General features: G+C 55.8%; 14 protein-coding genes across 15 annotated transcripts; 7 read left to right on the forward strand and 7 right to left on the reverse strand.

The window, feature by feature from the left end:
- Positions 1 to 891: 891 nt before the first annotated feature.
- IUM83_13780 (uncharacterized protein) lies at positions 892 to 2,283 on the forward strand (the record flags this gene model as incomplete). The annotated part of the gene is made up of 6 exons (XM_067938478.1): positions 892 to 958; positions 1,050 to 1,060; positions 1,126 to 1,179; positions 1,243 to 1,401; positions 1,473 to 1,741; positions 1,833 to 2,283. The coding sequence occupies 6 exons, from the start codon at positions 892 to 894 to the stop codon at positions 2,281 to 2,283; spliced, it is 1,011 nt and encodes a 336-aa protein (XP_067790799.1).
- Positions 2,284 to 3,692: 1,409 nt separating this feature from the next.
- Positions 3,693 to 4,172, forward strand: IUM83_13781 (iron sulfur cluster assembly protein 1; the record flags this gene model as incomplete). Its single annotated transcript, XM_067938479.1, has 1 exon — positions 3,693 to 4,172. The coding sequence occupies one exon, from the start codon at positions 3,693 to 3,695 to the stop codon at positions 4,170 to 4,172; it is 480 nt and encodes a 159-aa protein (XP_067790731.1).
- A 1,192-nt stretch (positions 4,173 to 5,364) lies between these two features.
- IUM83_13782 (ESTERASE/LIPASE/THIOESTERASE DOMAIN-CONTAINING PROTEIN) lies at positions 5,365 to 6,942 on the forward strand (the record flags this gene model as incomplete). Its single annotated transcript, XM_067938480.1, has 3 exons — positions 5,365 to 5,802; positions 5,916 to 5,997; positions 6,077 to 6,942. The coding sequence occupies 3 exons, from the start codon at positions 5,365 to 5,367 to the stop codon at positions 6,940 to 6,942; spliced, it is 1,386 nt and encodes a 461-aa protein (XP_067790800.1).
- Positions 6,943 to 7,072: 130 nt separating this feature from the next.
- IUM83_13783 (uncharacterized protein) lies at positions 7,073 to 8,464 on the reverse strand (the record flags this gene model as incomplete). The annotated part of the gene is made up of 6 exons (XM_067938481.1): positions 7,073 to 7,523; positions 7,615 to 7,883; positions 7,955 to 8,113; positions 8,177 to 8,230; positions 8,296 to 8,306; positions 8,398 to 8,464. 6 exons carry the CDS (start codon positions 8,462 to 8,464, stop codon positions 7,073 to 7,075), a joined length of 1,011 nt encoding a protein of 336 aa, XP_067790732.1.
- Positions 8,465 to 9,184: 720 nt separating this feature from the next.
- IUM83_13784 (zinc finger protein) lies at positions 9,185 to 10,045 on the forward strand (the record flags this gene model as incomplete). Its single annotated transcript, XM_067938482.1, has 1 exon — positions 9,185 to 10,045. The coding sequence occupies one exon, from the start codon at positions 9,185 to 9,187 to the stop codon at positions 10,043 to 10,045; it is 861 nt and encodes a 286-aa protein (XP_067790728.1).
- A 380-nt stretch (positions 10,046 to 10,425) lies between these two features.
- On the forward strand, positions 10,426 to 12,216 carry IUM83_13785 (T-complex protein 1, zeta subunit; the record flags this gene model as incomplete). The annotated part of the gene is made up of 3 exons (XM_067938483.1): positions 10,426 to 10,537; positions 10,615 to 11,093; positions 11,185 to 12,216. The coding sequence occupies 3 exons, from the start codon at positions 10,426 to 10,428 to the stop codon at positions 12,214 to 12,216; spliced, it is 1,623 nt and encodes a 540-aa protein (XP_067790727.1).
- A 205-nt stretch (positions 12,217 to 12,421) lies between these two features.
- On the reverse strand, positions 12,422 to 12,910 carry IUM83_13786 (Vesicle-mediated transporter; the record flags this gene model as incomplete). Its single annotated transcript, XM_067938484.1, has 2 exons — positions 12,422 to 12,712; positions 12,779 to 12,910. 2 exons carry the CDS (start codon positions 12,908 to 12,910, stop codon positions 12,422 to 12,424), a joined length of 423 nt encoding a protein of 140 aa, XP_067790730.1.
- Positions 12,911 to 13,089: 179 nt separating this feature from the next.
- IUM83_13787 (T-complex protein 1 subunit zeta) lies at positions 13,090 to 14,279 on the forward strand (the record flags this gene model as incomplete). The annotated part of the gene is made up of 5 exons (XM_067938485.1): positions 13,090 to 13,144; positions 13,237 to 13,438; positions 13,532 to 13,911; positions 14,012 to 14,142; positions 14,232 to 14,279. The coding sequence occupies 5 exons, from the start codon at positions 13,090 to 13,092 to the stop codon at positions 14,277 to 14,279; spliced, it is 816 nt and encodes a 271-aa protein (XP_067790729.1).
- Positions 14,280 to 14,356: 77 nt separating this feature from the next.
- Positions 14,357 to 15,214, reverse strand: IUM83_13788 (FAD synthetase; the record flags this gene model as incomplete). Of its 2 annotated transcripts, none has more annotated exons than XM_067938487.1 (1): positions 14,357 to 15,214. In XM_067938487.1, one exon carries the CDS (start codon positions 15,212 to 15,214, stop codon positions 14,357 to 14,359), a length of 858 nt encoding a protein of 285 aa, XP_067790733.1. The 2 variants fall into 2 exon arrangements, with proteins under 2 accessions (XP_067790733.1, XP_067790734.1); XM_067938486.1 differs by having other exon boundaries at positions 14,357 to 14,956.
- Positions 15,215 to 16,016: 802 nt separating this feature from the next.
- Positions 16,017 to 17,003, reverse strand: IUM83_13789 (alpha/beta hydrolase; the record flags this gene model as incomplete). The annotated part of the gene is made up of 1 exon (XM_067938488.1): positions 16,017 to 17,003. The coding sequence occupies one exon, from the start codon at positions 17,001 to 17,003 to the stop codon at positions 16,017 to 16,019; it is 987 nt and encodes a 328-aa protein (XP_067790753.1).
- A 647-nt stretch (positions 17,004 to 17,650) lies between these two features.
- IUM83_13790 (Elicitin-like protein) lies at positions 17,651 to 18,685 on the forward strand (the record flags this gene model as incomplete). The annotated part of the gene is made up of 1 exon (XM_067938489.1): positions 17,651 to 18,685. The coding sequence occupies one exon, from the start codon at positions 17,651 to 17,653 to the stop codon at positions 18,683 to 18,685; it is 1,035 nt and encodes a 344-aa protein (XP_067790833.1).
- Positions 18,686 to 20,695: 2,010 nt separating this feature from the next.
- Positions 20,696 to 21,442, reverse strand: IUM83_13791 (DDE-domain-containing protein; the record flags this gene model as incomplete). Its single annotated transcript, XM_067938490.1, has 1 exon — positions 20,696 to 21,442. One exon carries the CDS (start codon positions 21,440 to 21,442, stop codon positions 20,696 to 20,698), a length of 747 nt encoding a protein of 248 aa, XP_067790690.1.
- A 51-nt stretch (positions 21,443 to 21,493) lies between these two features.
- IUM83_13792 (uncharacterized protein) lies at positions 21,494 to 24,880 on the reverse strand (the record flags this gene model as incomplete). Its single annotated transcript, XM_067938491.1, has 3 exons — positions 21,494 to 21,771; positions 23,629 to 23,947; positions 24,041 to 24,880. The coding sequence occupies 3 exons, from the start codon at positions 24,878 to 24,880 to the stop codon at positions 21,494 to 21,496; spliced, it is 1,437 nt and encodes a 478-aa protein (XP_067790819.1).
- A 1,499-nt stretch (positions 24,881 to 26,379) lies between these two features.
- IUM83_13793 (Histone-lysine N-methyltransferase EZH2) lies at positions 26,380 to 27,363 on the reverse strand (the record flags this gene model as incomplete). The annotated part of the gene is made up of 1 exon (XM_067938492.1): positions 26,380 to 27,363. The coding sequence occupies one exon, from the start codon at positions 27,361 to 27,363 to the stop codon at positions 26,380 to 26,382; it is 984 nt and encodes a 327-aa protein (XP_067790820.1).
- Positions 27,364 to 27,372: the final 9 nt, after the last annotated feature.

Here is a 27,372-nt window from a genome sequence, read left to right on the forward strand (position 1 = left end):
CTGTCGGCTGCATGCGTATACTGTACGTGTACTGCAGTGCCCGTCTCAAGCTTCATTAGCGTGGCGGCTGAGGTTGAGGCGAGCCCCGAGACGAGCTTTGCAGAAACGGAGCTTTACGAGGACCACGCTCGATGAGCAAGTCTGCCATTTCTGGTGGTCACTGCAAACTCCAGAACTCGCTAACAGGGCTCTAGGGGCCGCAGCCGTTGATAGACGGAGGTGTTCTGCAGTTTGTTGACCACGTGCTCGGCCAGAAGCAGTTCGAAGTGGCGATCCCGGGCGACCTGACGGCGTCCAGCAGATCTCAGAGCTAAAGGGTCTATTGTGTGGGGCAGTCCATCGACGATCGTGATCGGAGTCTGCTCGACGACGTCGGACATGTCTAGAGTCCGGAACCGGACACAGAGATGGAGTACCTTGCACTTTGAAGACTGGTTGAGGAGGTGTTTGACGCCACAGAAGAGCAGTCGTCTCCAATCCTGAGAACGCTGTGTGATGACCTTCGTTGCTACCGATGCTCAGGTATGAGGATGTCACGAGTAGCAACTTCAGAAGCAGTGGCCATCTTGCTTCAGGCAGAGGATAACGTAGGTTGGACAGCACCAACCGTTTCCAGTCGATCTTATCCCGCAGCCTGCTCGCATTGCGTCCACACACTTTGGCCGCAGCTATCCTACCGTCGCATCCGGTGCAAGTCGTTTTGTGTATGTTGAGTATTGTGATTCCCGGCCGAATTTGCCTGATTGAGGCGGTTCCAATCGCCCGTGGGAATTTTGAGTAGAACCTACAATACTACGCAGCAGCTTGCTGCATGCAAGATGCCTTCCAAACTCGCACTTAGCGGAGGACGTTGAAGTTCAAAAAGTTCACGTAAATCGCCAGCACCAAAGCATGGAGGTCATCGGCGTGGGGATCGCGATCCTCGACGTCGTGCACGAGGTGGCGGCGTACCCCGAAGGTGAAGGCTCTCGTCTGGTATACGGCGCTCAATGGCATGAAACTAACGTTGTCCGTTGCCTGCCTGGCGTGCTATGACTCGCGGAGTGCAGAAGACTCGAAGGTGGCCGTGAGTGACATGCTCGCATTGGCGAAACGGTGCTGAGCTGTGTGGCAATGAACACGTAGACCCGGTCCCTATCGACGCGGAAGTGCAGGGGCGGGAACGTCGCAAACGCACTGGTAACGGGGTATTCCTTGCAGGAAGGCTATGGAGACTTGTTTGCCAACTGCGCTGGCTGTTAGGTGGTGTGCGCTCAGCTAGGAGCTCGGTGCCGGTGGCTCGGTGTGTCGACAGACCCAGCCACAGACAGCGAAGCTGCGTTTGTCCATGCAGACCTCGCGGCGCACGGGGTGGATTGCTCGCTGGCATCTATCGAATCTGAAGGGAGTATGCCCGTCTCGGTATGTGTCCACCCCGCCCAAGGCAGCGCTTTCACTGTTCGACATTATACTAACGCCGTCGTGTTGATCAGTATATCCTGTCCAGCCGCGCGACGGGGTCCCGCACGATCGTGCACTCGCGAAATCTCGCCGATCTCAGCTACGAGGCGTTTGCCAAGCAACTCGCGTTGTATCGGAGAGATATCCAAGCCGATGCGAGCACACCAGTGTGGTTCCACTTCGAAGGCCGCAACCTGGAAGAGGCCGAGCAAATGATGCTTCACGTCCGAACAACTGTGCCCGCTGCGAATGTGTCCGTGGAAATCGAGGCACTGCGGAACGATTGGGATTCAGCAATGAAGTAAGTTTGCTGCAGTGAGGGTGTTGAATTGAGTAGCAGGGGGGCAGCGGTGGTCTGATGGTGTCGCTTGTTTTGTGTTACCTTGGGTGAGGCTGATTTCACTGGCGGACTACGCGTTCATTTCAAAGGACTACATCCGTGAAAAGTTGGGGTTTCAAACCGCCGACCAATTCTTCAAAGCCATCATGAGTCAGCAATGGGGTGATGCCTTGACTGAGCAGACGAAAGCCTTCATTTGTCCCTGGGGAGCGGAAGGTGTGTACTATCTCGAAGTGGCTGGGCCGCAAACGCATCACATCCCTGCCGCTCGCGTGGAGGAAGTTGTTGAGACGATTGGGGCGGGGGACTCTTTCATCGGGGCCAGTCTTGCCGGGTTCGCGTGTGGAAATGTACCGTTGGACCAGATACTGAAGACAGCGTGTGAAGTGGCCAGCGCCAAGTGCTTGAAGCAAGGATTTACGCTGTCGCAGGAGGAGCAGCAGGTCTGGAAGCAGCGGCTTCAGCGTGGAGAAGAAGTGAGCACAGGCACCTACGCGGCTTGATCAAGGATTGCTACAACAGTGTTGGTGTTGGCTCAACACTTAATTCTTTCGAAGCGAATGAGGGAAGGAAGAAGTGCGCTGAGTCTTGTCTTGTGGTGTACCCGTACATGTATGAGTCGTTTGAACCAGGAAATGCTCGACGTTCGTGTCACTTGAAGTCACAGACGACGAGGCTGGAGACGTCGTGCCTGAATGGTGTGCGTCAGCGTCGCTATCAGTGCCTCCACTGTCACTCGTTGCATTGCCATCGGTTCGCTTCGCAGCGTTTCGGAGTCGACGCGTCAACGCGAGCGCGGGGCTTTATGATTCAATTTGTGCAAATACATTAACAGCAACGCGAGCAACAAATGTTGGCAACAGATACCGCGAGACACGTGCCCGGGCATTTGCCCGTCGAGCAGCACCAGGCCGCGACACGTGCCAGGCACGGTGCCTGCGGCTAATGGTAGCCGCGAAAGCGGGTGGCCACCTATCAAATGGGATCCGTAGTCCTTCGCCTTTAGTCACTACGAAAGGTTCTTGCACTGTAGGGTATCACCTTTTGTATCCTCAACTATTGTAGAGGAGCTCATGCAGCGACATACTAGCGAAAACTTCGTCTGCACCGCTCCAGCAAACTGTTCGCCGTTGACGCTGCAGTCTCAGTTTCCTTTCGCTGAACGGATTGGGCTGCATCGCTGGACTCTCCGCGTCAAGTGAATGTGCCCACGGGATCACCGCAGTAAGGAATCGTCTCAAATCTGCAAAAACATGCCAAACTTGCCTGCAAGCTGCAGTCAGCGCGCTTCAACCCGTGCAACAACCAGTGCAACAACCTGGAAGCTGCACACAAACTCGACGGCTTGACCCCCACGACGCGCAGATTACTCGCAGCGCCAGCACTCTCCTCGGTCAATACTAGGCCTCTAAACTGCAATCCCCCCAGGCACCTGTTACTCCGGCCAGATCACCGCCAAGGGGCCAGCTACCCCCACCCCACCAAGAGCGATATGCCCAGCAGCTCAGCCAGGGCGACAAATGCGACCAGCGTCCTCTGCAGACACATGCAGCTTGTCGTGGCTCCGGGTCCAGCCTAGGAGCATTGCTCCTTGGCTCCGAGCAAGGGGGCAAACGGACATGAGCGGCCTGCCCTTCCGGTGGTGGTGATGACCCCCATTGCAGGAATGTATGTAGGCTTTTGTTAAACGGGCGGCCGCGGTGATTGGCCAAACGCACATCTATCACCTGTCCAATCAGGGCGCGCCGCGCGCGACCATTGGACCGAGGCACGCGTCCTCTGCCGCCTCGTATTGGCCAAAAGTCCGCTCGGGTGTGTGGCCCACACGAGGCAGCACAGCCCTCGACTCGAAGGTCACTCATTTCGCAACGGAATCCGTCGGAGGAAGAAGCCCCCCGAAGCTCGAGGCGTTATGATCGCTCGTTCGGCTCTCAAGCGCTCCCTGGGCGCGTTCTCGGCCGCCCGCTCGGCCGCCGCCGCCCCCGCCTTTGCGCAGCAGACGCGCATGTACCACGAGAACGTGATCGACCACTACGAGAACCCGCGCAACGTGGGCGCCATGGACAAGAACGCCAAGGACGTGGGCACGGGCCTCGTGGGCGCCCCCGCCTGCGGCGACGTGATGAAGCTGCAGATCCAGGTGGACGAGAACGGCACCATCGTGGACTCGAAGTTCAAGACGTTCGGCTGCGGCTCGGCCATCGCGTCGTCGTCGGTGGCCACCGAGTGGCTCAAGGGCAAGAGCGTGGAGGAGTGCCTCAAGATCAAGAACACGGACATCGCGTCGCACCTGAAGCTGCCGCCCGTGAAGCTGCACTGCAGCATGCTGGCGGAGGACGCCATCAAGGCCGCCATCTCGGACTACAAGCGCAAGCAGGCCGCGTCGGGCTAAGGCGGCACAGGATAGCAACGGTCTTGTCGTCGCCGCGCTCGCTCCCCATCTTCGTTGAGGCAGAAGACGCTCCAGGCAGGACGCGAGGACGCCGGCGCTCGGTGCGGGCAAGCTTGGCCCGCACTCGGGGGAAACGACAGGTCAAAGAAAAGCATACAGTACGGAAGGAGAGAGAGGAGAAAAGCTGTGAAATAATCAGTTGCTAATTTATTGCCCGCCATTCACCACCAAGTCTTCGCGTTGCTTCGTCTTGCCATGGCTGTCAAATGGATCTCGACAAGATCATCTCGGCGCGGCTAGCCTGTCTGTCGAGCAGCTTGAAGCTGTTCAAGCTGGACTGCCACTGGGTTCTGGTGGTCCTGCTGCTGCGGATCCCGCGAAGCACGTGGTGCGTCCTCGAACAGCAGAGGGCATGTGCACTACAGTTGCGAGCTCAAGACATGAAGGTAGAGCCCAGGAAAGGTTGATCTTTGTCGACGAACGCAGGCTCAACGGCTGTGGATTTTTCCGTCGCGCAGCGGTATTACTGCTAACAATGTGTACAATATGCACTCGTATACTACGTTTATCCTGCCGCCAGCGAACGAGAACCTTCAGCTATCAAATGTCTCCGGGGCCGTGGCGATGTGATCGCTGCAGCGACCTGCACTTCAACGGGCACCATAGAACTTCGTCCGCGGGCGTTTGCGGCGCCGCTAAAGTTGCTGGAAGCCGCTGCCCCACCGCCAGCGGCCCATGCCTGTCATGTCAGCCGCTTGCCAGCCGCTCACGGATGACCAGGCTGCGGTCACTCCGACCCGAGTCAACTTCAGCTTGATCTGAGACACGACCCGACTATCGTCCGCTAAACGGCCACCGTTTTTACCTAAATCCGCGCGATTTACGGCAATTCCGCCCGAGCAAAAGAGAGTGCGAGCGTAAACCAGCATCGCCACGCCGCCGCGGACCTCTCTGCTCTGCTGGCCCAGTTCCAGATTTGCCGGACGTCCGCCGCTGCAGCGCTGGAGGTACTGTACAGCACTGCACACGCACAACGCTGCGCTTGACCCACCGCCTCCAACGCGCGTATTCTTAGCGCGCTGTGTGCGTTGTGTGCATGCCGAACCACACCGTCAGCAGCGCCAAGAAACGCCCCAAAGCTCCGTCCGCGCGCCGAAACAAGCCCCGAGGCCCCTCCCCCACGCAGCTCGCCATGGCCGAATCGCTGCGCACGGGCGTGCGCTCCGTGTACCTGCCGCAGCACATTGTGGTGTTGGTGCACGGCAACAACGGCTCAGCCGCCGACTTCGACGCCGTGGAGGCGGCGCTCAAGGCCAAGTTCGGCGAGCGCCAGATGCTCATCATCAAGTCGCGCGCCAACGAGCCGGACACGTCGCTGGGCGTCGAGATCGGCGGCACGCGGCTCGCGAAGGAGGTCGTGGAGGCCGTGTTCGAGTACGACCTGAGCCCCGCCGTGAGCAGCTACAAGCTGTCGGTCATCGGCCACTCGCTCGGCGGGCTCTACGCGAGATACGCCATCGTCCAGATCATGGACACGCTCAGCTGCCTGCACGTGGAGTACGTGGACTTCGTCACCATTTGCACGCCGCATCTCGGCTCCAGGCGCGCGAGAGGACCCTCCACCGTCAAGGTTGGCATTCGTATGCGCAGTTGAGACGTTGTGAAGTTGTGCCGTCGACTAACTCGTGGGGTGTTGTGTTTGTTGTTTTTTGTGTGTTTCGGCGTTGATGTTGGGCTCTACAGAATATTTTGCGGCTTGGGGTGCACAAGGTGTTGTCGTCACGAGCGATATACGGACAGACTGGCATTGATCTTCTACTAGATGGTGAGTAGTTGTCTTATCGCGCGACGACTAGAGTTGTCGTTGGTACGGTACTGACAGAGGTATGTTTGTGGCGACGCAGCGCAAGAACAGCAACAAGAAGGGGTGGCCGATGCAGATGCCGGTGAGCCCGCTCGCCCGCTGTTGGAGGTGATGAGCGACCCCGAATCGGAGTTCGTCCGCTCACTCAAGCGCTTCAACCACGGCACGCTGGTTGCGATGACAGACGGTGACGTGGTGGTGCCGTACCCCTCGGCATCCATGCGCAGCTACAGTCCCTACGTCAGCACGTTCCTGACTGAACGCTACATGGATTGGCGATGGCATGTTCGCCACACTGGGTTCTGCCCATGCGATGGTAATAGCCGCGCCCACCCTGCGTACGCGGCGTTCTTGGAACGATTGAACTCCAAGATCGATACCTCAATCGAGGTTGAGAAGCACGAGCTGGGACTTGATGCAACTTGCGCCCCAAGATATCCCAGCATTGAGGGCTTCGACTGTGACAACAAGCAAGAGGTTGAGTTCCCTCACCAGATGCTATGCAGCCTGCAACATTCGCTTCCGTGGAGACGCATTGACGTGACGGTGGAGCCGTGCGGTATGAAAGGCAAGATGCGTCTGCATGACTGGCCGATCAACAAAATGCAACCTCCTGACTGTCGCGCGGACGAGTTCATTGATCTGCTGTGTGATATGATCGGAGCCGACCACCAAATGCGACCCCTTACTACACCAGACACAGTCGGTATCATACACGAAAGCCCAGCACTCGCGCTGGCGCGTCGACTCCGAAACGCTGCGAAGCGAACTGATGGCAATGCAACGAGTGACAGTGGAGGTGCTGATAGCGACGCTGACGCACACCATTCAGGCACGACGTCTCCAACCTCGTCGTCTGTGACTTCAAGTGACACGAACGTCGAGCATTTCCCGGTTCAAGTGTAGCATGTTAAAGAAGACTCATAAATGTACGGGTACACCACAAGACAAGACTCAGCGCACTCCTTCCTTCCCTCATTCGCTTCGAAAGAATTTAGTGTTGAGCCAACACCAACACTGTTGTAGCAATCCTTGATCAAGCCGCGTAGGTGCCTGTGCTCACTTCTTCTCCACGCTGAAGCCGCTGCTTCCAGACCTGCTGCTCCTCCTGCGACAGCGTAAATCCTTGCTTCAAGCACTTGGCGCTGGCCACTTCACACGCTGTCTTCAGTATCTGGTCCAACGGTACATTTCCACACGCGAACCCGGCAAGACTGGCCCCGATGAAAGAGTCTCCCGCCCCAATCGTCTCGACAACTTTCTCCAGGCGAGCGGCAGGGATGTGATGCGTTTGCGGCCCAGCCACTTCGAGATAGTACACACCTTCCGTTCCCCAGGGACAAATGAAGGTTTTCGTCTGCTCAGTGAAGGCATCACCCCATTGCTGATTCATGATGGCTTTGAAGAATTGGTCGGCGGTTTGAAACCCCAACTTTTCACGGATGTAATCCTTTGAAATGAACGCGTAGTCCGCCAGTGAAATCAGCCTCACGCAAGGTAACACAAAACAAGCGACACCATCAGACCACCGCTGCCCCCCTGCTACTCAATTCGACACCCTCACTGCAGCAAACTTACTTCATTGCTGAATCCCAATCGTTCCGCAGTGCCTCGATTTCCACGGAGATGTTCACAGCAGGCACAGTTGTTCGGACATGAAGCATCATTCGCTCGGCCTCTTCCAGGTTGCGGCCTTCGAAGTGGAACCACACTGGTGTGCTCGCATCGGCTTGGATATCTCTCCGATACAACGCGAGTTGCTTGGCAAACGCCTCGTAGCTGAGATCGGCGAGATTTCGCGAGTGCACGATCGTGCGGGACCCCGTCGCGCGGCTGGACAGGATATACTGATCAACACGACGGCGTTAGTATAATGTCGAACAGTGAAAGCGCTGCCTTGGGCGGGGTGGACACATACCGAGACGGGCATACTCCCTTCAGATTCGATAGATGCCAGCGAGCAATCCACCCCGTGCGCCGCGAGGTCTGCATGAACAAACGCAGCTTCGCTGTCTGTGGCTGGGTCTGTCGACACACCGAGCCACCGGCACCGAGCTCCTAGTTGAGCGCACACCACCTAACAGCCAGCGCAGTTGGCAAACAAGTCTCCGTGGCCTTCCAGCAAGGAATATTCCGTTACCAGTGCGTTTGCGACGTTCCCGCCTCTGCACTTCCGCGTCGATAGGGACCGGGTCTACGTGTTCATTGCCACACAGCTCAGCACCGTTTCGCCAATGCGAGCATGTCACTCACGGCCACCTTCGAGTCTTCTGCACTCCGCGAGTCATAGCACGCCAGGCAGGCAACGGACAACGTTAGCTTCATGCCATTGAGCGCCGTATACCAGACGAGAGCCTCCACCTTCGGGGTACGCCGCCACCTCGTGCACGACGTCGAGGATCGCGATCCCCACGCCGATGACTTCCATGCTTTGGTGCTGGCGATTTACGTGAGCTTTTTGAACTTCAACGTCCTCCGCTAAGTGCGAGTCTGGAAGGCAACAACTTGCTTGGTGCGGGGCGGCATCTTCGAGATGCAAGTATTTTAATTAATAATGCACAAGTTGCCGCTTGAAGAATAACGCCAGGTCAATGACTTGTCGTTGAGCTATTTGTGGCCTGGTGTCCTCATGTGTCGGGTTTAATCAAGCGTTTTGACGACTAAGACTTCATGTGCGTAACAGTGTTTTTCTCAGCTTGACACGCTGCGATTGGAGAAAGCCTCGCCCTCTCGCCGTCGTCCTGCGAGCAGCAGACGATAGTAATGAGCGCTTCGCTTCCTGGTCAGCCATCCCTCAGTCAAGGGTTGACTCAAGTCCTCGCTGCCGATGTTCACGAACATTCGGCACATAGCATCGCGTTGACGTGGTTCAGCAGTGCTGAATCAGCACCTTCTCGAAGCCTGGAGTAGAACTTTCGAATGCTCCGATATCCAGTTGAGCCAATCGGCGACACTCCTGACCGCCTTTTCCACCAATCCCCGTCCTCGCAACAAAAAGTTTGCTCGTTCCTTTCTCACACCCAGATTGCCGTGATCACCAAACGCCGTTTCTCTCCGACGGCAGTCTACAATTTGCAGCAAACAAAGCAACGCGTCGAGTGTATACAAGTCCCGACAACTTCAAGCGAGAAAGCAGCCGACAAGTAACATGAGCGCAAGCAGCAGCAGCAATGCGCCGAGCGGGCCGACCGAAGCCCCGCCGCAGCCTCAGCTGCATGGCAACTTCGTCTTCTTCGTGCCGCCGCCGCCCACCGTCTGGATCCAATTCAACGACGGCATGCAGGTGGCCTTCACGCCGTCTCCGGCCCAATACCTGCAGTCGGTGTTTAGTGGCGCGCCGCTATTCGGATCCGCGCCCAGCGACGGCAGCAGCAATGGCAGCGACGGCTTCCTGAACGTGCTGAACGAGCTGTTCCAGCGCGCGCAGCAACACGGCCCACCCCCGACCAGCAAGCCGTTCCTGGACAAGCTGCCGGTCAAGATCTGGACCACGGACATGCAGAAGACCGAGAGCCACACGGAGTGCGTCATCTGCCTCAGCGACTACGAGAAGGACGACAAGGTCATCTCGCTGCCGTGCGGCCACACCTTCCACAAGGACTGCGGCATGACGTGGCTGGTGGAGCACAACGTGTGCCCCACCTGCAGGTACCAGCTACCGACGCAGACGGAAGCCGCCACGGCGCAGGCGGCGACGCAGACAACACCCACTGCAGCACCGTCAACAGAGCCCGAGCCCGAGCCGGCAGCGGAGGAATCGACGACGAACGTCACGGGCGTGCGTCGCCAGCGCCCGATGGAAACGTTCCGCCCGCGTGACGTACGCCAGCGCGTGGACGAACCCGCATCGGCGGATGAGGACGCTGAGCTGGACAGCATGCTGGAGCAAGAGGCCGACCGCTTCGTGAAGGAGGAAATGGAGAAGCGCCAAGCCGAGTCGACCGACGATGGCATCGAGATTGACGACCGCGACGTGGACGAGTTTATCCACGAAACGTCGAGCGACTAAACCGCCTCGACGGTGCCTACACATAGCGATGTAAATTACAGCATGGAACCTAATACTGTAGTAAGAAATCAATAAATTATGTCGAGCAAGATCGTGCCTGAGCAATGCATCAACCAATGCAAGTCGCACACCTATCAACAGTCTTGCCAATGTGGACGGACGTCATCGTGTTCTACGTCCACTTCAAGTTCCTACAGCTGCAGAGCACTTTCAGAATCCCGCCACACAGTTGAAGAGTGTTCTTAAATAGGGTGGTTGAGTGGTTCACACATTCGTACCAAAACGACGGTACCCTCGCTCAGGCTCGGCGCCACCATCGAGATCGCAATCCGCCCCGCCCCTCGTCGCCCCGAACACCAGAGCCCCGACACGCCCGCAGCATGAGCTACCGCGGCATGAACCCCAACGCCGAGATCGTGAGCAAGTCGCAGGCGCTCATGGTCAACGTGAGCGCCGCCAAGGGCCTCCAGGGCGTGCTCAAGTCCAACCTCGGTGCGTGCGCGCCAGCCAAACAGAGTGTCCTGCAGACCCAAAGATCCTCACTCACTCTAGCTTCTGTCCATGTCCAGGCCCGCGCGGCACGCTCAAGATGCTGGTGGGCGGCGCCGGCCAGATCAAGCTCACCAAGGACGGCAACGTGCTGCTGCACGAGATGCAGATCCAGCACCCGACGGCGGCGCTGATCGCGCGCGCCGCCACGGCGCAGGACGACGTGACGGGCGACGGCACCACGTCCACCGTGCTGTTCATCGGCGAGCTGCTGAAGCAGGCGGAGCGCTTCCTGGCCGACGGCCTGCACCCGCGCATCCTGTCGGAGGGCTTCGAGCTCGCCAAGGACGAGGCGCTGCGCGTGCTGGACAGCATGAAGACCACACCCGAGGACATGCTCAAGGACCGCGAGCTGCTGTGCAGCGTGGCGCGCACCTCGCTGCGCACCAAGTTGGACCAGAAGCTGGCCGACCAGCTCACGGAGATCATCACGGACGCCGTGCTGACCATCGCCGTGCCCGAGCGCCCCATCGACCTGCACATGATCGAGATCATGCACGTACGTGCGGTGTTGCGTTGTATTTTTTTGGGGTATTTCGTGAGGTTAACGTGATTTTTGCTGTTGCTGTTTGTTGTTTGGGTTCGTGTAGATGATGCACCAGAGCAGCAGCGACACTCGTCTCGTGAAGGGTCTGGTGCTGGACCACGGCTCGCGCCACCCGGACATGCCCACGTCGCTCGAGAACTGCTACATTATGACGTGCAACGTGTCGCTGGAGTACGAGAAGAGCGAGGTGAACTCGGGCTTCTTCTACAATAGTGCCGAGCAGCGCGAGAAAATGGTGGAGGCCGAGCGCAAGTTCACGGACGACAAGGTGCGCCAGATTATTGAGCTCAAGCGCGAGGTGTGCACGGAGGAGAACGGCAAGACCTTCGTGATCATCAACCAGAAGGGTATCGACCCGCTGTCGCTGGACATGCTCGCCAAGGAGGGCATCCTGGCGCTGCGTCGCGCAAAGCGCCGTAACATGGAGCGGATAACGCTGGCTTGCGGCGGTATGCCCATTAACTCGACGGACGACATGGACGAATCCATGCTCGGTTACGCTGGCAAGGTCTACGAGCAGACCCTCGGCGAGGAGCGCTACACGTTCGTGGAGGACGTGCAGCACCCCAAGTCGTGCACGATCCTGATTAAGGGCCCGAACGAGCACACGATTGCGCAGATTAAGGACGCCATTCGCGACGGTGTCCGTGCTGTTAACAACGCCGTCGAGGACAAGGGCGTTGTGCCCGGCGCTGCTGCCTTCGAGCTGACTGCCCACGAGGCTCTCAACAAGTTTAAGGGTACGGTTAAGGGTCGCGCTAAGCTCGGTGTGCAGGCTTTCGCGGACGCTCTGCTGGTGATCCCGAAGGTGCTGGCTGAGAACTCCGGCCTGGACGTGCAGGACACTTTGATCGCGGTTCAGGAGGAGCACCAGAACTCGGGTATGTTCGTGGGCATCGACCTCTTCTCGGGCGAGCCCATGCTGCCGGAGCAGGAGGGTATCTGGGACAACTACCGGGTGAAGCGTCAGTTCATCCACCTCGCCACGACGCTGGCGTCGCAGCTGCTGCTGGTCGATGAGGTTATGCGCGCTGGCAAGCAGATGGGCGGCGGCGGCGGCATGCCCGGGCAGTAAGTAGGGAGACGGATGCGTAAGTAGTTTATTTCCCCCCACCAATCCATCTACTCACTGAGTCATCATAATAAACCGAGAACTCCACACAACAGCAACAGCAGCAACAGCAACAGCAAGCAAGGCAACGAGCGACCTGCAGCTCTGCAACTAACAGTTCACTATTGTTCTTCTCGTTGTCTTGCACAGTTTTTTTTTCTCTTTCTTTTCAGCGGACAAACATTAGATAGAATACCAGGATGTCGGTGATCGACAGCGCCACGATGACCATGTAGAGACACATTTTCTTCCGGTACGAGCGATCGGCGATGATCTGCAGCAGGTGGCGCACCTGGCCCGTCATGCTCGAGGTCTCCGAGACCATCCCCTTCATGTCGTGCAGCTGCGAGCGCTGCAGCTCCAGGTCCACCAGCACGTTCTTGGCCACCTCCTCCGACTCGGCCACGGTGCGGCGCGTGCGCTCGATGTTGTCCGACGTGCGCATCAGCGACCGCACGCTCTGCCCCACACAACAAATAAATAAATAAAAATATTTAAAGTATTTTATCTGTTGACGGTAACGCACCGGGTCCGCGGCGAAAAAGGTGCTGTAGTTGTTGAGGTTGGCCGGGTCTGGGCCCCCGCCCGTGACGCCGCCGCTGGTGCCGCCGGCGAAGATGCCGCCGCCGCCGTTGGACGCATTGTAGCTGCCGGACATGACGGTCCCTCGCTCCGCTCAGGAGCTCTTCGCCGCTGAGATTTATCGAATGAAATGGAAGATACAACGGCTAGTCGCACGTGACGTTCGGTGACGTAAACGAGTTTCGCCACAATATGCACAAAATGTTGGTGTGCGGCACACTCCTCATTTTGAAGAGCTACGCGAAGGCGGTTGCAATGAGCTTCGGGAAGACCAACTACCGCGTGGGCGGCACGCGCGGCGGCGCCGACCGTACGTCGCCATGGATCTGTCTGTTGTGGTGATGTGGTTAACAGTATATCGCACTAACTGCTTGCAAATTTGTGCGGCTGCTGGCGCGCCAGAGTTCAAGTGGGAGGACGTCAAGAACGACAAGTACCGCGAGAACTACCTGGGCCACTCGCTGCAGGCGCCCGTGGGCCGCTGGCAGAAGGGCAAAGACCTCACATGGTACGCCAAGACCAGCAAGTCGCAGCGCGCTGAGGCGCTGCAGGCGGAGATGGCGCTGGCCAAGCAGCGCGACGAAGACCTCATGAACGAAGCTCTGTACGTCGGCGTGGACAACCTTCGATAGATAGATAGATACTGTTGGCTCACGAGGGGCACGATGTGCTGTGTTGTGTTGTTGTTTAAACTTAGGGGCATTGCGCCGAAGAAACGCCATGAGCCTGCTGAAGGGCTGAGTGCGTCGGAGATGAAGGAGCTGCTGAAGCGCGGAGAGGCGGAGCGGGATGGCATGGACGTGGAGCGCGTTGAGGGACTTGGGGCGGCGCCCGTGGAAGCTGAGGGGTTCGTGACGGGGCCGAAGCGGACGCTGGCTGAGAGGTTCAAGGATCAGCTGGAGAGCGGCAAAGCGGACACGACGTACGCGCTGCCAGGAACTGTCAACGCCCAGATGACCGAGAGTGAGGCGAAGGCTGCGAGGAAGGAGGCGCGCAAGGCTGAGAAGGCGGCTAAAAAGCTCAAGAAGAAGGAGAAGAAGGAGCGAAAGAAGGAGAAGAAGGCGAAACGGCACCATGGTCATGAGTCTGATGAGGAAGAGGAGGAAAGGCATCGCCACCGTCGACACCACCACAGGGAGGAGGAAGGCGGACGGCGCTCCCGTTCGCGATCTGCTAGCCGACAACACCGCAGCGTCCGATCCCGATCTCGTTCACGATCTCCAGGCGGCCGTCGTAGGTATGAAGACTCGCCACAACGTGCACGGCTCGAACGTGACTCGCGTGGACGTTCTCCTGGCAGTCCTTCGAGTCGGTACCGTCGCCATCGCCACCGTTCATCTTCGCCATCCCCTGCGCCTAGGAGGCGTTCACGGTCACGGTCGCGTCGCCGCTACTAGCGTCTGCAGCGTACGAAGGGCTTTAAACAACTGGATTTGCATGCTTAATGTCCTTGGGTTCTATTAGCTTGGGGGTATACATAAGAGAGCGACAAGCACGAACTCTTCCATCTCACTCGTCTGGCTTAGTCAGACTTTGATGTGGTGTGTGCCTTCTTCTGCCTTCCGCATCGCTCCGAGCTGCCGTCCTTGAGATCGTAAGCAGGTAAGTAGTATCCCTCTTTGCCATCCTCGCCCTTCCTCCAAAGCTCTGGGTTCTGCACAGTGTCGAAAATGTTTCCTAACGACGTGTATCCGTGGTCGTACAACGAGCAGTATTCAAGCTGACAGTCACGCAGGAAGCTCCACACGTCTGCGTACGTCCACTGCAGGATCGGGTTCACGCGGAGGAATGGGGGCCATCCAGGGCTGCTAGGCGAAAAGTGCTCCATGTCCTCCGTATACGGGTCGCCGCCACGCACACCCATGTACACACCCTTGATCTTGAGCTTCTCCAGGATGTCCTTCACCCCCTCCACAAACGAGCACTTGTACACATGGCAGTTGAGCGCGAACTTCTTCGTGCACAACTCCGTGAACTCGCGCACCTCCGGGAACTGGTCGTGCGAGTCGAAGTACATGACCGGCACGCGCTTTAGCTGCGCCTGCACGCGCGCCTCGAGCTCTTCTTCCCGGAGCAATTCAACCGAGACGAAACTGTTCCGCGGCGATGTAACAGTCGTCATGTGGTCGTCTTCGGCTTCGTGTTGGGCCTTCGCGTGCTCCTGCTCGGCCTCCTCCAGCACGCGCTTGGCCACCACAATGCGGAGCAAGTGCAGAATCACCGTCGAGTCTTTGCCCCCGTTGAAGCTGAAGGACACGCCCTCCAGGCCGAAGATGTCGATGGCGCTGCGCATCACGTCCAGAGCCTTCTGCAATCGCTGCTGCATGGCCGCATCGGCGCCCGCGAAGAAGAGGTCAAATCGCAGCAACGTGGCCTTCATGCTGTCGTTGGTGGTCATTATTTTGCAGCTTGGAACGCGTTAAAACTCCAAGAATTACGCGCTGTAGGCGAAGAAATAGCGTTGACGTCGGACTTGGCCGCAGTACAGTCGATTTTCGTGGAATGACACGGCTAATAACAGCTCAAAAGAAGTGCCAGGAGCTTGCCAACACGATGGAGGAGGTGGTCGTGCTGGATTCAGGCGCAGAAAGTGGCTGGGGGCGACGCAACGGCGACGTGAAGCTGGGCGGGTCCGTTGCTGCGGCCGTGTCGGAAGTTGTTGAGTGACTGTCGGCGTAAACTGCTGACGTGGGGCTGGGATGATGAGCAGCGCGTGGATTGGTCCGATTAAGCTTAATTTCGACGAATGGAAAATAGGAATCGTGTTAGCCAATGAGTATCGTTTGTAGAACAGCCGAAAATCGAGAAGAAACATGTGACGTGTGTAAGATTGAGCTGCTGGAGCTCGAGGTGTTTGTTTACACGGCGCCGTGGTGTCGCGGGCGATCGCGAGATCAACCATCAAAGTTGACAATCGCCTGCAGCAGCTGGGGCAGCTCGAACGTACAGCACCGTCATCTTCATCGACGACGATCGACGGCGGATACCTGTGCACTTGGGCCACCACCATCGTCCCGTCACCGTACTTGCTCTCTTCCTCTTCATCCACTCCACACACTCCTTCTGAGGACGAGTACAGCTGCATCGCGTCCTGCTCCGTGCTCATACTTCTCATCCTGCTTCTCCTCCTTCTGCTTCACTCTCTGATGTTTCCTTCTCCGTCTGGGACGTGGTCGGCCATTTCAGCTGCACTGCTTCAACAGCGACTCGACCCATTGGTGTCTGGTGTGGAGAGCTTTTTTCGACACCTGTGCGTCGGGTGCATGAGCGGCGAAGTTGTGCCACCCGCCAGGCCAAACGTGAAGCTCGGTCTGCACCCCGCACTCCCATAGCTTGCTTGCATAGGCGACAACTTCGTCTCGACACACCTCCGCTGACCCCACTTCGAGGTATGTCGGTGGCAGACCGGATAGATCCGTGGTTCGAGCTGGCGCCTCGAAGTCCTTCACGTCCTGCGTTCCACTCCGTGACCCAAGCACGCAGCTCCACGCGAAGCGGTTGCTGCGACTGCTCCATTGGCCTCCTTCCGCTTCAAACTGACGGGCACTCACACTCTCGTTGCGGTCATCCAGCATCGGCGCTACGAGTACCTGACCACAAATATTCGGTCCGCCACGCTCACGCGCTAGAAGAGTTACCCCAGCACAAATTGCGCCGCCTCCGGAGGTTCCAGCAAGCATGAATCGGTTTGGGTCGATGCAGAGCTCCTTGAGGTTGTCTCCAGTCCACTTGAGTGTTGCGTACGCGTCCTCGAAAGGAATCGGCGACGGGTGCTCCGGTGCAAGGCGGTACTCAGGCGAAATGATGATGGCGTTGCATGAATCAAGATAGGGTGCGAGGGCAACTAAGCCTGTGAAGCGGTTGCCGATGATCATGCCGCCCGGGTGGTAGAAAAGAATGCCGGGGTGTTGCTTGGTTGCATCGAACTTGGACGGCCGAAGGATCGACACGAGGATATCTCCGTGTGGACCAATAATGGTGCGCTCCTCGTGAGTGCTGCCACTACAAGACAAAGCGAGAATCGGTTCCGCAGAGACGATCGAGGATGCCTCTTGGCGCAATGATGGAAGGTCGTTGATGCTGAAATGCAGTGACATGCCATCGGCAAACGCTTGGTCTAGCACAGTCTGCAGCTCGGGGTCGTAGGGCGGTCGAGGGGGAAGGTTCATGGCTGTCAGGAGCGGTGGAGGCCGATTATTGCAAAGGCAAAATCGGCAGAATAGGAAGTGCCTCGGCGAATCTTTGTGGACGGCCTTCCCAGCCGCACAATTCTGTTCCTGTGGCCCTGCATGACTTCTCTAATTGTTCTCTAATCGTTCTTCGTGTTCCTAGTCAGTTTTGGTAAGCATTAGCGGGGCAAGTATTATATTATACTTGCACGGCAATAGCACAAACAACTCTACAGTATATAGTGTAGTTGCAGTAATGGGTTGTGTAGATGACTCGTTGCCTATAGTCGTTCGTGATAGTCAACTTTGTTACATTGAAAGGAAGTGTTTTGGCTTGACCTGAGCACCCACGGCCATTCGCTGTCCAAACATTCACTGTCCTACGATTTCTACTGAAGTATGTGGGGGAGAAAGCCTGCAGAGACTACTCGAACCCAGTCTCTTCTCGTCCCTCGTCTTTCTCTCGAGAGAGAGAACGCGGTGGATGCTGATGTCGTTCTTTCTCAAGTGCCAACTCCATTCGAGAGCTTCTCGACTCCCAGCCTGCTCATTCTCCAATTTGCTTCCAAGTTGGCAACCAGATCCAGACATCCACAAACTCTCTCAAGCTCCCCCCGACACTTTCTCCGCATCGATCAAGCCCCAAGATGCAGTTCGGCGCCGCCTTCCTCCTCCTGGTCACCATCTACGGAGCCGCAGCTGAAGACGCTTGCCCTCCGAACGAAGTGATGAAGTTCGCTGAGCTGTACGCCAACCCGCACCTGCATCCGTGTCAGAAGGCCTCTGCCGGCTTTTCCCTGGTTCCGCCGTTGGGCTACCCCACCGAGCCGCAAGTCAAGGCCATGTGTGCTTCTGACGCCTGTCGTGCGCTGATCAAGGGCATCCTCGACCTCAAGCCTTCGGACTGTTACCTGCCTTTCTCCGGCGGGAGGGTGAACGCGTACAAGATGGCGTGTAGTTTCCAGGATGCTTGCGACGCTCACATGGACAAAGATCACGAGAGCCAGACGTACCAGCCAACGCTGAAGCCCGAAGACAAGTATCACGCGACCCCGAAGCCGACCGAAGACAACAAGCATTACCCAACTCCGAAGCCCACCGACCACAAGTACATGCCAACCCCGAAGCCGATGGAGGATGACAAGCAATACCCGACTCCGAAGCCCTCGGACGACAAGCACTACCCGAATCCGAATCCCACCGACAAGGATCACTACGAGACCCCAAAACCGACCGAGGACAACAAGCATTACCCAACTCCGAAGCCCACCGACCACAAGTATATGCCAACCCCGAAGCCGATGGAGGATGACAAGCAATACCCGACTCCGAAGCCCTCGGATGACAAGCACTACCCAACTCCGAAACCCAACGATGACAAGCACTATCCGACTCCGAAGACAACCGAGGAGAACTACCACCCGCCCCCGAAGCCTACAGACGACAAGTATCACCCGACTCCAAAGCCGATAGATGATGGCAAGTACCACGACAAGCCGGAAGAGCCGAAGATTGTCAAGGTCGACAATGTGAACAAGTTCAGCCAAACGACCCAATCGGTTGGAAAAGAAGCAGACAAGGATGCGGAAATATTGAAACCCCCGATGAACGGTACTGCTTTTGAGCTCTTCCCGATGCCCAACACGACGTACAAGGCGACCCATGCACCAAAGACCGAGTAGCTGACTGCTGTGCTTCACCCGAACACCAACCACGAAACCCTTTTCTCCAAGAACCTGTTCAACCTCACAAGTAGTTAGCTAGTTTAGTTAGCTGCGGCTATCTTCCATGACCGTTATTCTCCTTTACCCCACTGTGGAAGTAAAATGAAAATATCGATTCCTCAAGTGCTTCTGAAAGCCACACACGTCCTATATGAGCTGTACCTAGCCGTTAGCGCCCTGTTCCATCCTTCGTAGCTTCCAAATCAAGCCACTTTAGCTATACACAGGCCTCTCAAAATTAGGCAGAAATGCCTACCTACCTAATTTGACCTCAAATAGATTAGGTAGTTCGATACAAACGGGGATGCAGGTGGTATAATATACCATGGATGGCCAATAATATATTATTCAAGTGCATTGTCTTAATCTTAGCGATGCGTTCAGCTAGATCGAGCAAACTGAAGTACTGCAGCGACTGGAGTTGGCCATCCATTGCATAGTTGGTTAGAGCTGTTCTCGGCGGGTTCTTGACTTGCTTCAAGACGCTGAACTCCCTAAAAAAAAAGTAGTGTCTACCGGCTCGACCTTCACGTCATCCAGCGCATACAGTAGGTAAAGCTACCAGGCAGCTCATCCGAACGACCTGCTCGCTCGCATGGTGGAGCTGGACCGCGTGGCCGAGTCCACGTACAACACGACGCAGCAGAACGGTATCTACCTCTCGCAGCATGTGCGGGCGAGGAGGAGGACGTAGGCAGTAGAATACCATCTACTAGTTATTAGCCGTAGCATGTCTGACTAAAGCGAAATACATGGACACTCCAATTGTTACATGTATCGCAGGCAGGATGTGCTTATGCTCACGCAGGAACCAGCAGTGCTTTGCCGGCGGTACGGCGGGCCCAAACGACGCAGTGCAACGTCTTCAGCTGGCGCGATTTCGCGGCCAAACGCTTGACAGAATTTGCATCTTGCCACGGTAATTTCTCCATCAACAACACTTGAACCCAAAGACTGAAGGCCAAGCTCAGCCTCGTATTTGGGGATCCATTTTTGTCGCTGCTCCAGAGGGGTGGTTTTAGTTTGCACAAGGGCAGTGCTAAGAAGAAGAAGAATGATGTTGATTAATTGGGAGGTAGACTTGTCGTAGTGCTGGCTAAGTGAAAACTAAATTAAACCCAAGGCTGAGGTATCCACACACGCGTAATTGTGAGTTGAACGTCGTCACCAATTGGTTCAGGGAACCCCAGGCGGCGCAAAACTGTCCTGATGTCAGCACTATCAAGATTGAATGGTTGATCGGCGATAGAGATGCAGGTAGTGTAGCTGAAACGAGCAGCTCAAACGGGGAATGTTTGGGCTGATCGCACGCACACCGTGGAAATAGATATCGTTCTGGAGACACCATAGCGCGTGGAACACAATAGCTGTGTAGATGCGCCATAAAATGCGAAGAACCTCACGAAGATGACGCCATTCGTCATGGACATGGCGGTCGGACGGGAAGATCAACAGCCTCCACCCCGGGGAGCATCGAAAAGTGGGGCCCGTGGCTCCCATATCTTCCGCCATAACCGCTGGGCGGGTCACATTCGAAGAAGCAGTCTCAATGGCCCGAAAGGGCAGTGTTTTCAGGCATATCGGGAATTAGGCATTTTGTAAAAATAGGATTATATATTATGCACTTTCCCTTCACACACTACCTAATTATGAGAGGCCTGGCTATACAGAGTCTAGGTGCGGTGTACAGTAAAAGCTCTCACTTCCGGTAACGAGGTCCGACCATTTCCCAAGATTTGCAATTTTATTTTAAAGGGACCGCAATGAAGCACACGTAAAATATATATTATAAGCTCAATTGCGAAGCACGAATTATAATATCTTCTACGTTGACGTCTTCGTCGTAAGTAGTGCCATTGGAATCGCCGCACCTTTCGTCTACACCGTTAAAAACAATACCAGTATGTCGGAAGCAGTTTTCTATGGCCGACTTACCCTGCAGCTCTTGCCAAATCTCCTTGCTCCACCTCATTGCCTGCAACTGATCGACGGCGTAGGACTCAGCTTCTTCACGTCCTTGACCTTTTCGTACACCCAGTGAAGCTGCCTTCTCCTGTACGCCCGCTTGAACAGTGCAATGATGCCGGCGTCCATGGGTTGCAAGAAGGTAGTTGTATTCGGCGGTAGGAACTCCACGCGAACGTTTGTACACACCAGATCGCCCGTCCTATGAGAAGACGCGTTATCTAGTAGCAGCAGGATATGACGCCCTGCTGCTCGCATTTCCCGATCCAAATTATGTAGCCATTCACGAAAAATCGGTCCTGTCATCCAGGCCTTTGCGTTGGCCCGGTATGAGAAGCCGAGGCTTTCAGCAGAGCACTTCTCAAAGCAACGGGGCTGCTTGGCGCGGCCCAGAAACAACACCGGTAGCGCGTCCGTGCCGTCAGCGTTGGCCGTGAAAGCAAGCGTAATACGGGTCTTCTTCTTCTTGACCCCTCGCGCCCGTTTCGACCAAATAGACCGTGCCGGGGCCATTGCATTGCAAAGCCCCATCTCGTCCATATTGTAGATGTCCTTAGGAGGGTAGAGATCCGTGATTTCTTGGAGGCGTTGACGTCCTTGGGCCACGGCGGCGGGGTCAGCGGATCCGGCCTCGCCGGGCCGATTACGGTAGCGAAGGCGATGCCTCCGTTCAAATGCAGTAAGCCAGCCGTCGGAAAACCCCAGCTCCCACGCGTCACACAGCTCACGCTGAATGTCTCTTGCTTTCATCCTTATCAGCTCGCGGGACAGACAGACGTTGTGAGCCTCCACCGCTTGGATTCACGCCCACAGTCGCGTCTCCAGCTCCGCCGAGGTCACCTTCACGGGCTTGCGGCGGTTGCCATCACCGTAGTCCTTGTTCATGATCAACGCGGCCTTCTTGAGTATGTCCGAGACGGTCGACTGGGCTGACGCGCGCTTGAGTTTGTAGTGCGCTTTAACCCATGCTGCGAGCGCCGCTTGTGACATCGTGGGGCAGTCGGTTGCCTTTTCGATGAGACCTCGCTTCTGATGTATTTTCATCCAGGCCCCCATGGCGTGCTTCTGCTTGTGTCGCTCTGTGTTATTTCTGTAATGAAAACCTGCTAAAGGTTGGCTGTGCGGTTGCTCTACGGCAATGGTTGGTGTGCAGTAGTTCGCGCCAAAACGCCCGCCAAAGTTTTGTAACAATAAACCTTTCCAAATAGATCGCATCTTTTTATCCGGGATATCACTTTATACCAGTACCGGAAGTGGGCGTGCTTACTGTACAGGACATGACATGTTGGAAATGATGATGATGATGATTTTACGTATTCGCGTACCGTAACAAGTTACATACATTGTATGTAACTGGTTACGGTACGCGAACACGTCAATCATCATCATTTCCAACTGTATCTCCATAAAATCACATCGACACATGTAAACCCACCCCAGACAAATTGCATACATACGCTGTTACCCTAATTAGTTCTCTTCCGAGCTGTTGGTCTCACGTCGCTGTCGCATGCAGCCAAGCCACTGGCTCGGGTGACATTAGCGTGAGGCAGTGCCTCTTTTTTTTAATTAAAGTAGGAGGAACTGCCTCAGGCAGGATATCCTCGCGCGGAGGAAATCGATGGCTCGGTTTTTTTTTGTCACTGTGGCGTTCACCAGTTCATCCTAAACCTCCCAGAGAGTGCACTATCTTGTATCCAGAATGTCTAAAACTTGTGCAGACATGAGAACGAACGGTTACCAGACGTTTGGGCTTGTAGAACCCCACTACAAGCATCCAATCCAGTGTGTTCGTACCACTCCTCACGTTTCTGGATCCCCCTCACTGCTCTCAAGTTGAGTCTCAACATGCGCATGTCCGTCTCCATTACGATTTCTACGACGCTCCTGTTGCTGTTTAGCGTATCAAGTGTAGCAAGTTCCGCCACAGAGTGCACCGCCGACGTGAGCAAGTCCATCAACAAGGCCCTTGATAACAAAGTCTTCGGCACATGCAGTACGGGGGTTCGACTAGTCATCCACTCGCTCTTCGACATACTCGTCGCTTCCGAACGTGACTTTCTCCTCTTTTGCCGATCACCGAGATGCATTGAACCGATGGAGACCCTGCTGAACTCCATTCCGACCGACTGCCTCATCCGCTACCACGGATCGGAGCGCAATTTGTCCAGCGACGTCTCTACAGTGTATTCCAAGTGTGCCGAGGTTGTTAGAGCCGCCGATCAGATCGCCGAAGAATACCTGTACATGTACTTCTTGGACTGAACAGTCGATAACTGCGACTATCTTCCATGACCGTTATTCTCCCACTGGAAATAAAATGAAAATATCGATTCCTCAAGTGCTTCTGAAAGCCACACACGTCCTATATGAGCTGTACCTAGCCGTTAGCGCCCTGTTCCATCCTTCGCAGCTTCCAAATCAAGAACTACATGTATACCACCTTGATAAATCCAAGCTGGCTCACTCCACAGACACAATGTCGTCGACTGATGATACCCTGATTTCTGAGGCGGAATTCTCTACAGAGTAAACTTGCGATACAAACGATTTCACGTCCAACCACACACCAGCAATAGAGCTTGATGAAGACTGCGTCAATAAATGGTGCACGAGCCCATTCTCATACCCGGACGCTGGCACTGAAAACTCCATCGTTGCCGAGGCAATTGCTGCACAGGCGGCTGCTGCGTCGGCTTCGACGACCGGTGCACTTCCAAGCAGCCAGTGGCGTGGGTTCTTCACATCAACGCATGCTGGCACCAACTTCGCCGTTCGGCAATCTACACTTCTCCAAGTCGTAGAATCACGCATGAGCGCCACACACTTATTGGGATCGAGTTCCTGCCCGTTTGGCACAGTCCAAATTGTGGCCTCCATGCGTTTCGGGGTGATGTTATCCGGCGACGGTAGGTTTACACCACAGTTCACCACACCTGGGAGAGACTTCTCATTCAGCAGGTTCTTGTTGATACCAATCTGACCGTCGGCATTCAAGAAGCCGTACTCAATCTCGCTAGTTTCAGGACGGAAAATTGTAAAGTTCTCGTCGGGGACCCCAATATGCGTCTTTGACTCGTTAAACCGGCATTCCGGGAACGGAGCTAGCGGTAATGGCGGCTCCTGCCAATTGCAAACACTGTCCTTGACGAACAAGATCTCTTCACCATACGTCATATAGTCCGCGCCACTCATAAACACAACACGCTTGCCAACTCGGAGCAGCTCTTCGAACGTAGGCCACTTGGTGCCGTACTATTGCCACAATCAAATTTAAAGAACGTCAGTGTCCAAATTCTCGAAACCATCAATACATCACCACAACAGGAACAGGCACACAAAACCCACCGCCAACTCAATCGGGTGTAGAATCTCCTTCTCGGGGAAGTACTGCTTCAAGTAGTCCAGCAGCTTGCCCACTTTCTTCCACTTCATGAGGTCGGTCTCGTCATCGAAGAACACCATCAAGAACTCATCCGCATTTTCCGGAGCGTGCAGCCACGTCGACAGCTCCTCCAGTGCCTCCGTCAGCGGTCGCTGCTCCTTCGACGGGATGCTACTCAAACTGGGCTTGCAGCCAATAGTTTCCGAGTCCCACTCGATGTCCGTGCCCAGCATCTTGGCGATCTCGTTGAAAACCTCGATCATCCCGTCCAGAAGCTTGGACTTGAACCCGCCACAGTGGGCGATGCGCAGATCCCCATCGAACCAGTGCACGTCCAGCTCTATAAACCTCACGCCCAGGTGCAACTGGTCCGTGAGCGAGAAGAGCTGGTCGTTGGTGTGCACCTCCATGCCCTTCTTGAACCACGAGAAGTACTGCAGGTAGCCCTCAAACACGTGGTCCTCCACGCCGTATCCATCGGCATAATTGATGGCCGAGTTGTGCGTGCCCGGCAGCGCCGCAGAGCAGAAATTGCGGCGGTACGCGAGCTTGCGCTGCAGCTTGAGCGCCTTCTGCAGCCACTGGGCCACCTGCACGGACCCGCGCTGGCACACGATGGCGCACACGCCCTTCTGGTCACAGTGCTTGGTCTTGTCGCATTGCACGTCGGCCGGGACGAGATCTGGGACGCTGTCGAGCACGCGGGCCTTGAATTGGGCGCGATGTTGCGCAATTTGGTTTGAAGACGGAATAGTCCACAGATCGTCCGATGCTGCTGCGACGGCGGCGGAGAGAGACAACAGGACTACAGAAGCGAAGGTGAAGACGACGGAGAGGCGTCGGGGGGAGCGTCAGGGAGCGGCGCGGGGCCTGGGAGGCGCGCGTGAAGTGCGCCATGGGCAGCGATGGAGACGAATCAGTTATGGGAGTGATCTTTATTTTCTCAGAACTTGTGTGGCGTACATCATGTTGCGCAGAAGGGCACTTCAACTTCAACTTTTGCGCTCACTGGTCTCCAACGCTCTTTTGACCTGTAGCCGATGGGGTTTCCTCACTTCATAGTCTGCAATCTTCGAAAGTCGTTTTGATTCGAGAAATCCTGTTGTATTTTATAGTTGGATTTACGAGCTGGACGTTGGTAAGAAACAAGGCTGTTCACAGTGACAAATTGCTTGGTTTCCAGTCTACTGTAGCAATAACCCTGCGTTGGCTCGCGGGTTTATCGGTGGAATCTACAACAACACATTGATCGTCTTTTGAGCACGGGCAGCCGAGATCGTAGGCTTCTGCTATAAGAGGCTTCCGTTGAGATATGGTGGCAATCTGGGAACAGCTAGGTTTCCAATTGCTGAAGGGGCTCCATCAGCCTCTTACCTGCGGTCACTAGTAAACAAATCCAAGTTCAGTGACGTGACATTCAATGGTATAGTATGGATATACGTAGTACGCTGAGACGCAGGATTGCATTTCCCCAACCACACACTTGCTTTATTCTTGTGTTGTAGTGGAAGGTGTAGAGGTTTTTGGCCACAAGAATCTGTGTATGCGCTAGGAATACTTCAAGACACTGATTCAAGCAGAGGTAATCAGAAATCAACTTGCTTTCGAAGATGGTGCCTTACAAGACATTTTTGGCAGCATACACAAGCGAGTTCCTCGCCAACAATTGAAATTACAGGCATGAGCCGAGCTATTTTCCTGTTGCTACTGGAGTACGTGTATAGCGACCACGTTGATGTTTCAAGTGAAGCTGCGATCGAGTTGTATGTCGCTGCGGATAGGGTACGTTTGGTTCAAGGTCTTTTGTTCACATGCTTCTTGGGTGTTAGGATCATTGTGGACGCAGTTCGAAATTGACAGTCTCAAGCTACTTTGCGCGAACCAAGTTCGTCAATCGTTGACCGTCGAGACGGCCGCTGGCATTCTAAAGCTTACCGATCAACACCATGCAGCAGAACTGCAGAACGAATGTGTAGCGATGATCATTGCAAATTTCGAAGTCGTGTCAAAATCGCAAGGGTTTCAAGACTTGCTGATCACCAACGCGTCCCTGGTCTTGGAGATTCTAAAGCAACGCTAGAATTTACATAGAGCGGTATCTGCGCGAGTGCTCTACTGCCAAAGAAGTTGAAGAAGTATCACGAGTAAGATCACGAGGTCATAAGATCGCTCCTCCATTTTTTTCATTGATGCCGTAAAGTTTCGATGCAGGAGAGCTAGCGGTGCGTTGTCATCTCTTTCCGAAGCATATCATCGCCTAATGGATTTCGAGTCCGCACGGGTGTGTTGATCTCGCGCTGTTTTACGGGGTCACAGCGTCCTTGTGGCCGTGATGGCCGTCGTGCGTCGGACTGCTCGACTTGTCGCCCTTGAGTTTGTCCTTGACCTCGTTCACCGCCTCCTTGGCGCGCTCCACGAAGGACGGCGACGCCGATAGAGACTTCTCGGCGATGGTGATCTGGTGGCTCAGCGTGCTAAGGTTGAAGTTGTCGCGCAACGTGGCCTTGACCAGCTCCTCGACGGTGTTGGAGCTGGCGAGGATGCCTCCTCCGCCTTGGTTGTGGTAGTGGTCGCCCTTGTTTCCGAGGAGGCCGTCGCCGTGGTTGGCGTCCTTATCCTTGTCCTTGCTTCCGAAGAGCCCGGTGTGCTTGTCGTCCTTGTGTTTGTCGCTCTTGCTGAATAGACCTCCGCCCTTGGACTCCTTGTCCTTGTCGTCGTTCTTCCCGAAGAGGGCTGCGACGCCCTTGGACTCTTTGTCCTTGTCCTTGTGCTTATCACCCTTGTTGAATAAACCGGTGTGCTTGTCGTCTTTGTGTTCGTCCTTGCTGCCCTTGTTGCCGAAGAGCCCGCCGGCGTTGGCCTCCTTGTCCTTGTGGTCGTTGCCACCGACGACGTTGCCGATGACGCCCTTGACGCCCGTGGAGCGGCCGCTCTTCTGGTCATAGTTGCGTGCCGTCGTCTTCAAGACGTCCATGGCCTTGGCGGTGGCGCCCATCATGTTGCGAGCGGAGATGACCTCGGACTCGGACGGTTGGTGACTCTTGTTGATCTGGTGCGCGACGTGCTTGAGGTCGGCGGAGGTGTCCTTGGCCGTGCGCATGTCGCTCCGCAAGTACGAGGTGGCCGTGTTGACGAAGTGGTTGCCGTGGCGACTGTCGTATTCGGAGAGGTTCTTCTTGAGCAGCTTGAGGCACCTGGTGGCATCGTCGGCGGTTTGGTTGAGCATCTTCTCGAGGGAGGCGAACTCCTGCTCGGCGGTGACATTGCGGTCGCTGGATTTGCCCATTCTTGAGTG

This window comes from Phytophthora cinnamomi (assembly GCF_018691715.1).
Source record: "Phytophthora cinnamomi strain GKB4 chromosome Unknown Contig44, whole genome shotgun sequence".
In the NCBI taxonomy this organism is placed as follows: Eukaryota; Oomycota; class Peronosporomycetes; order Peronosporales; family Peronosporaceae; genus Phytophthora; species Phytophthora cinnamomi.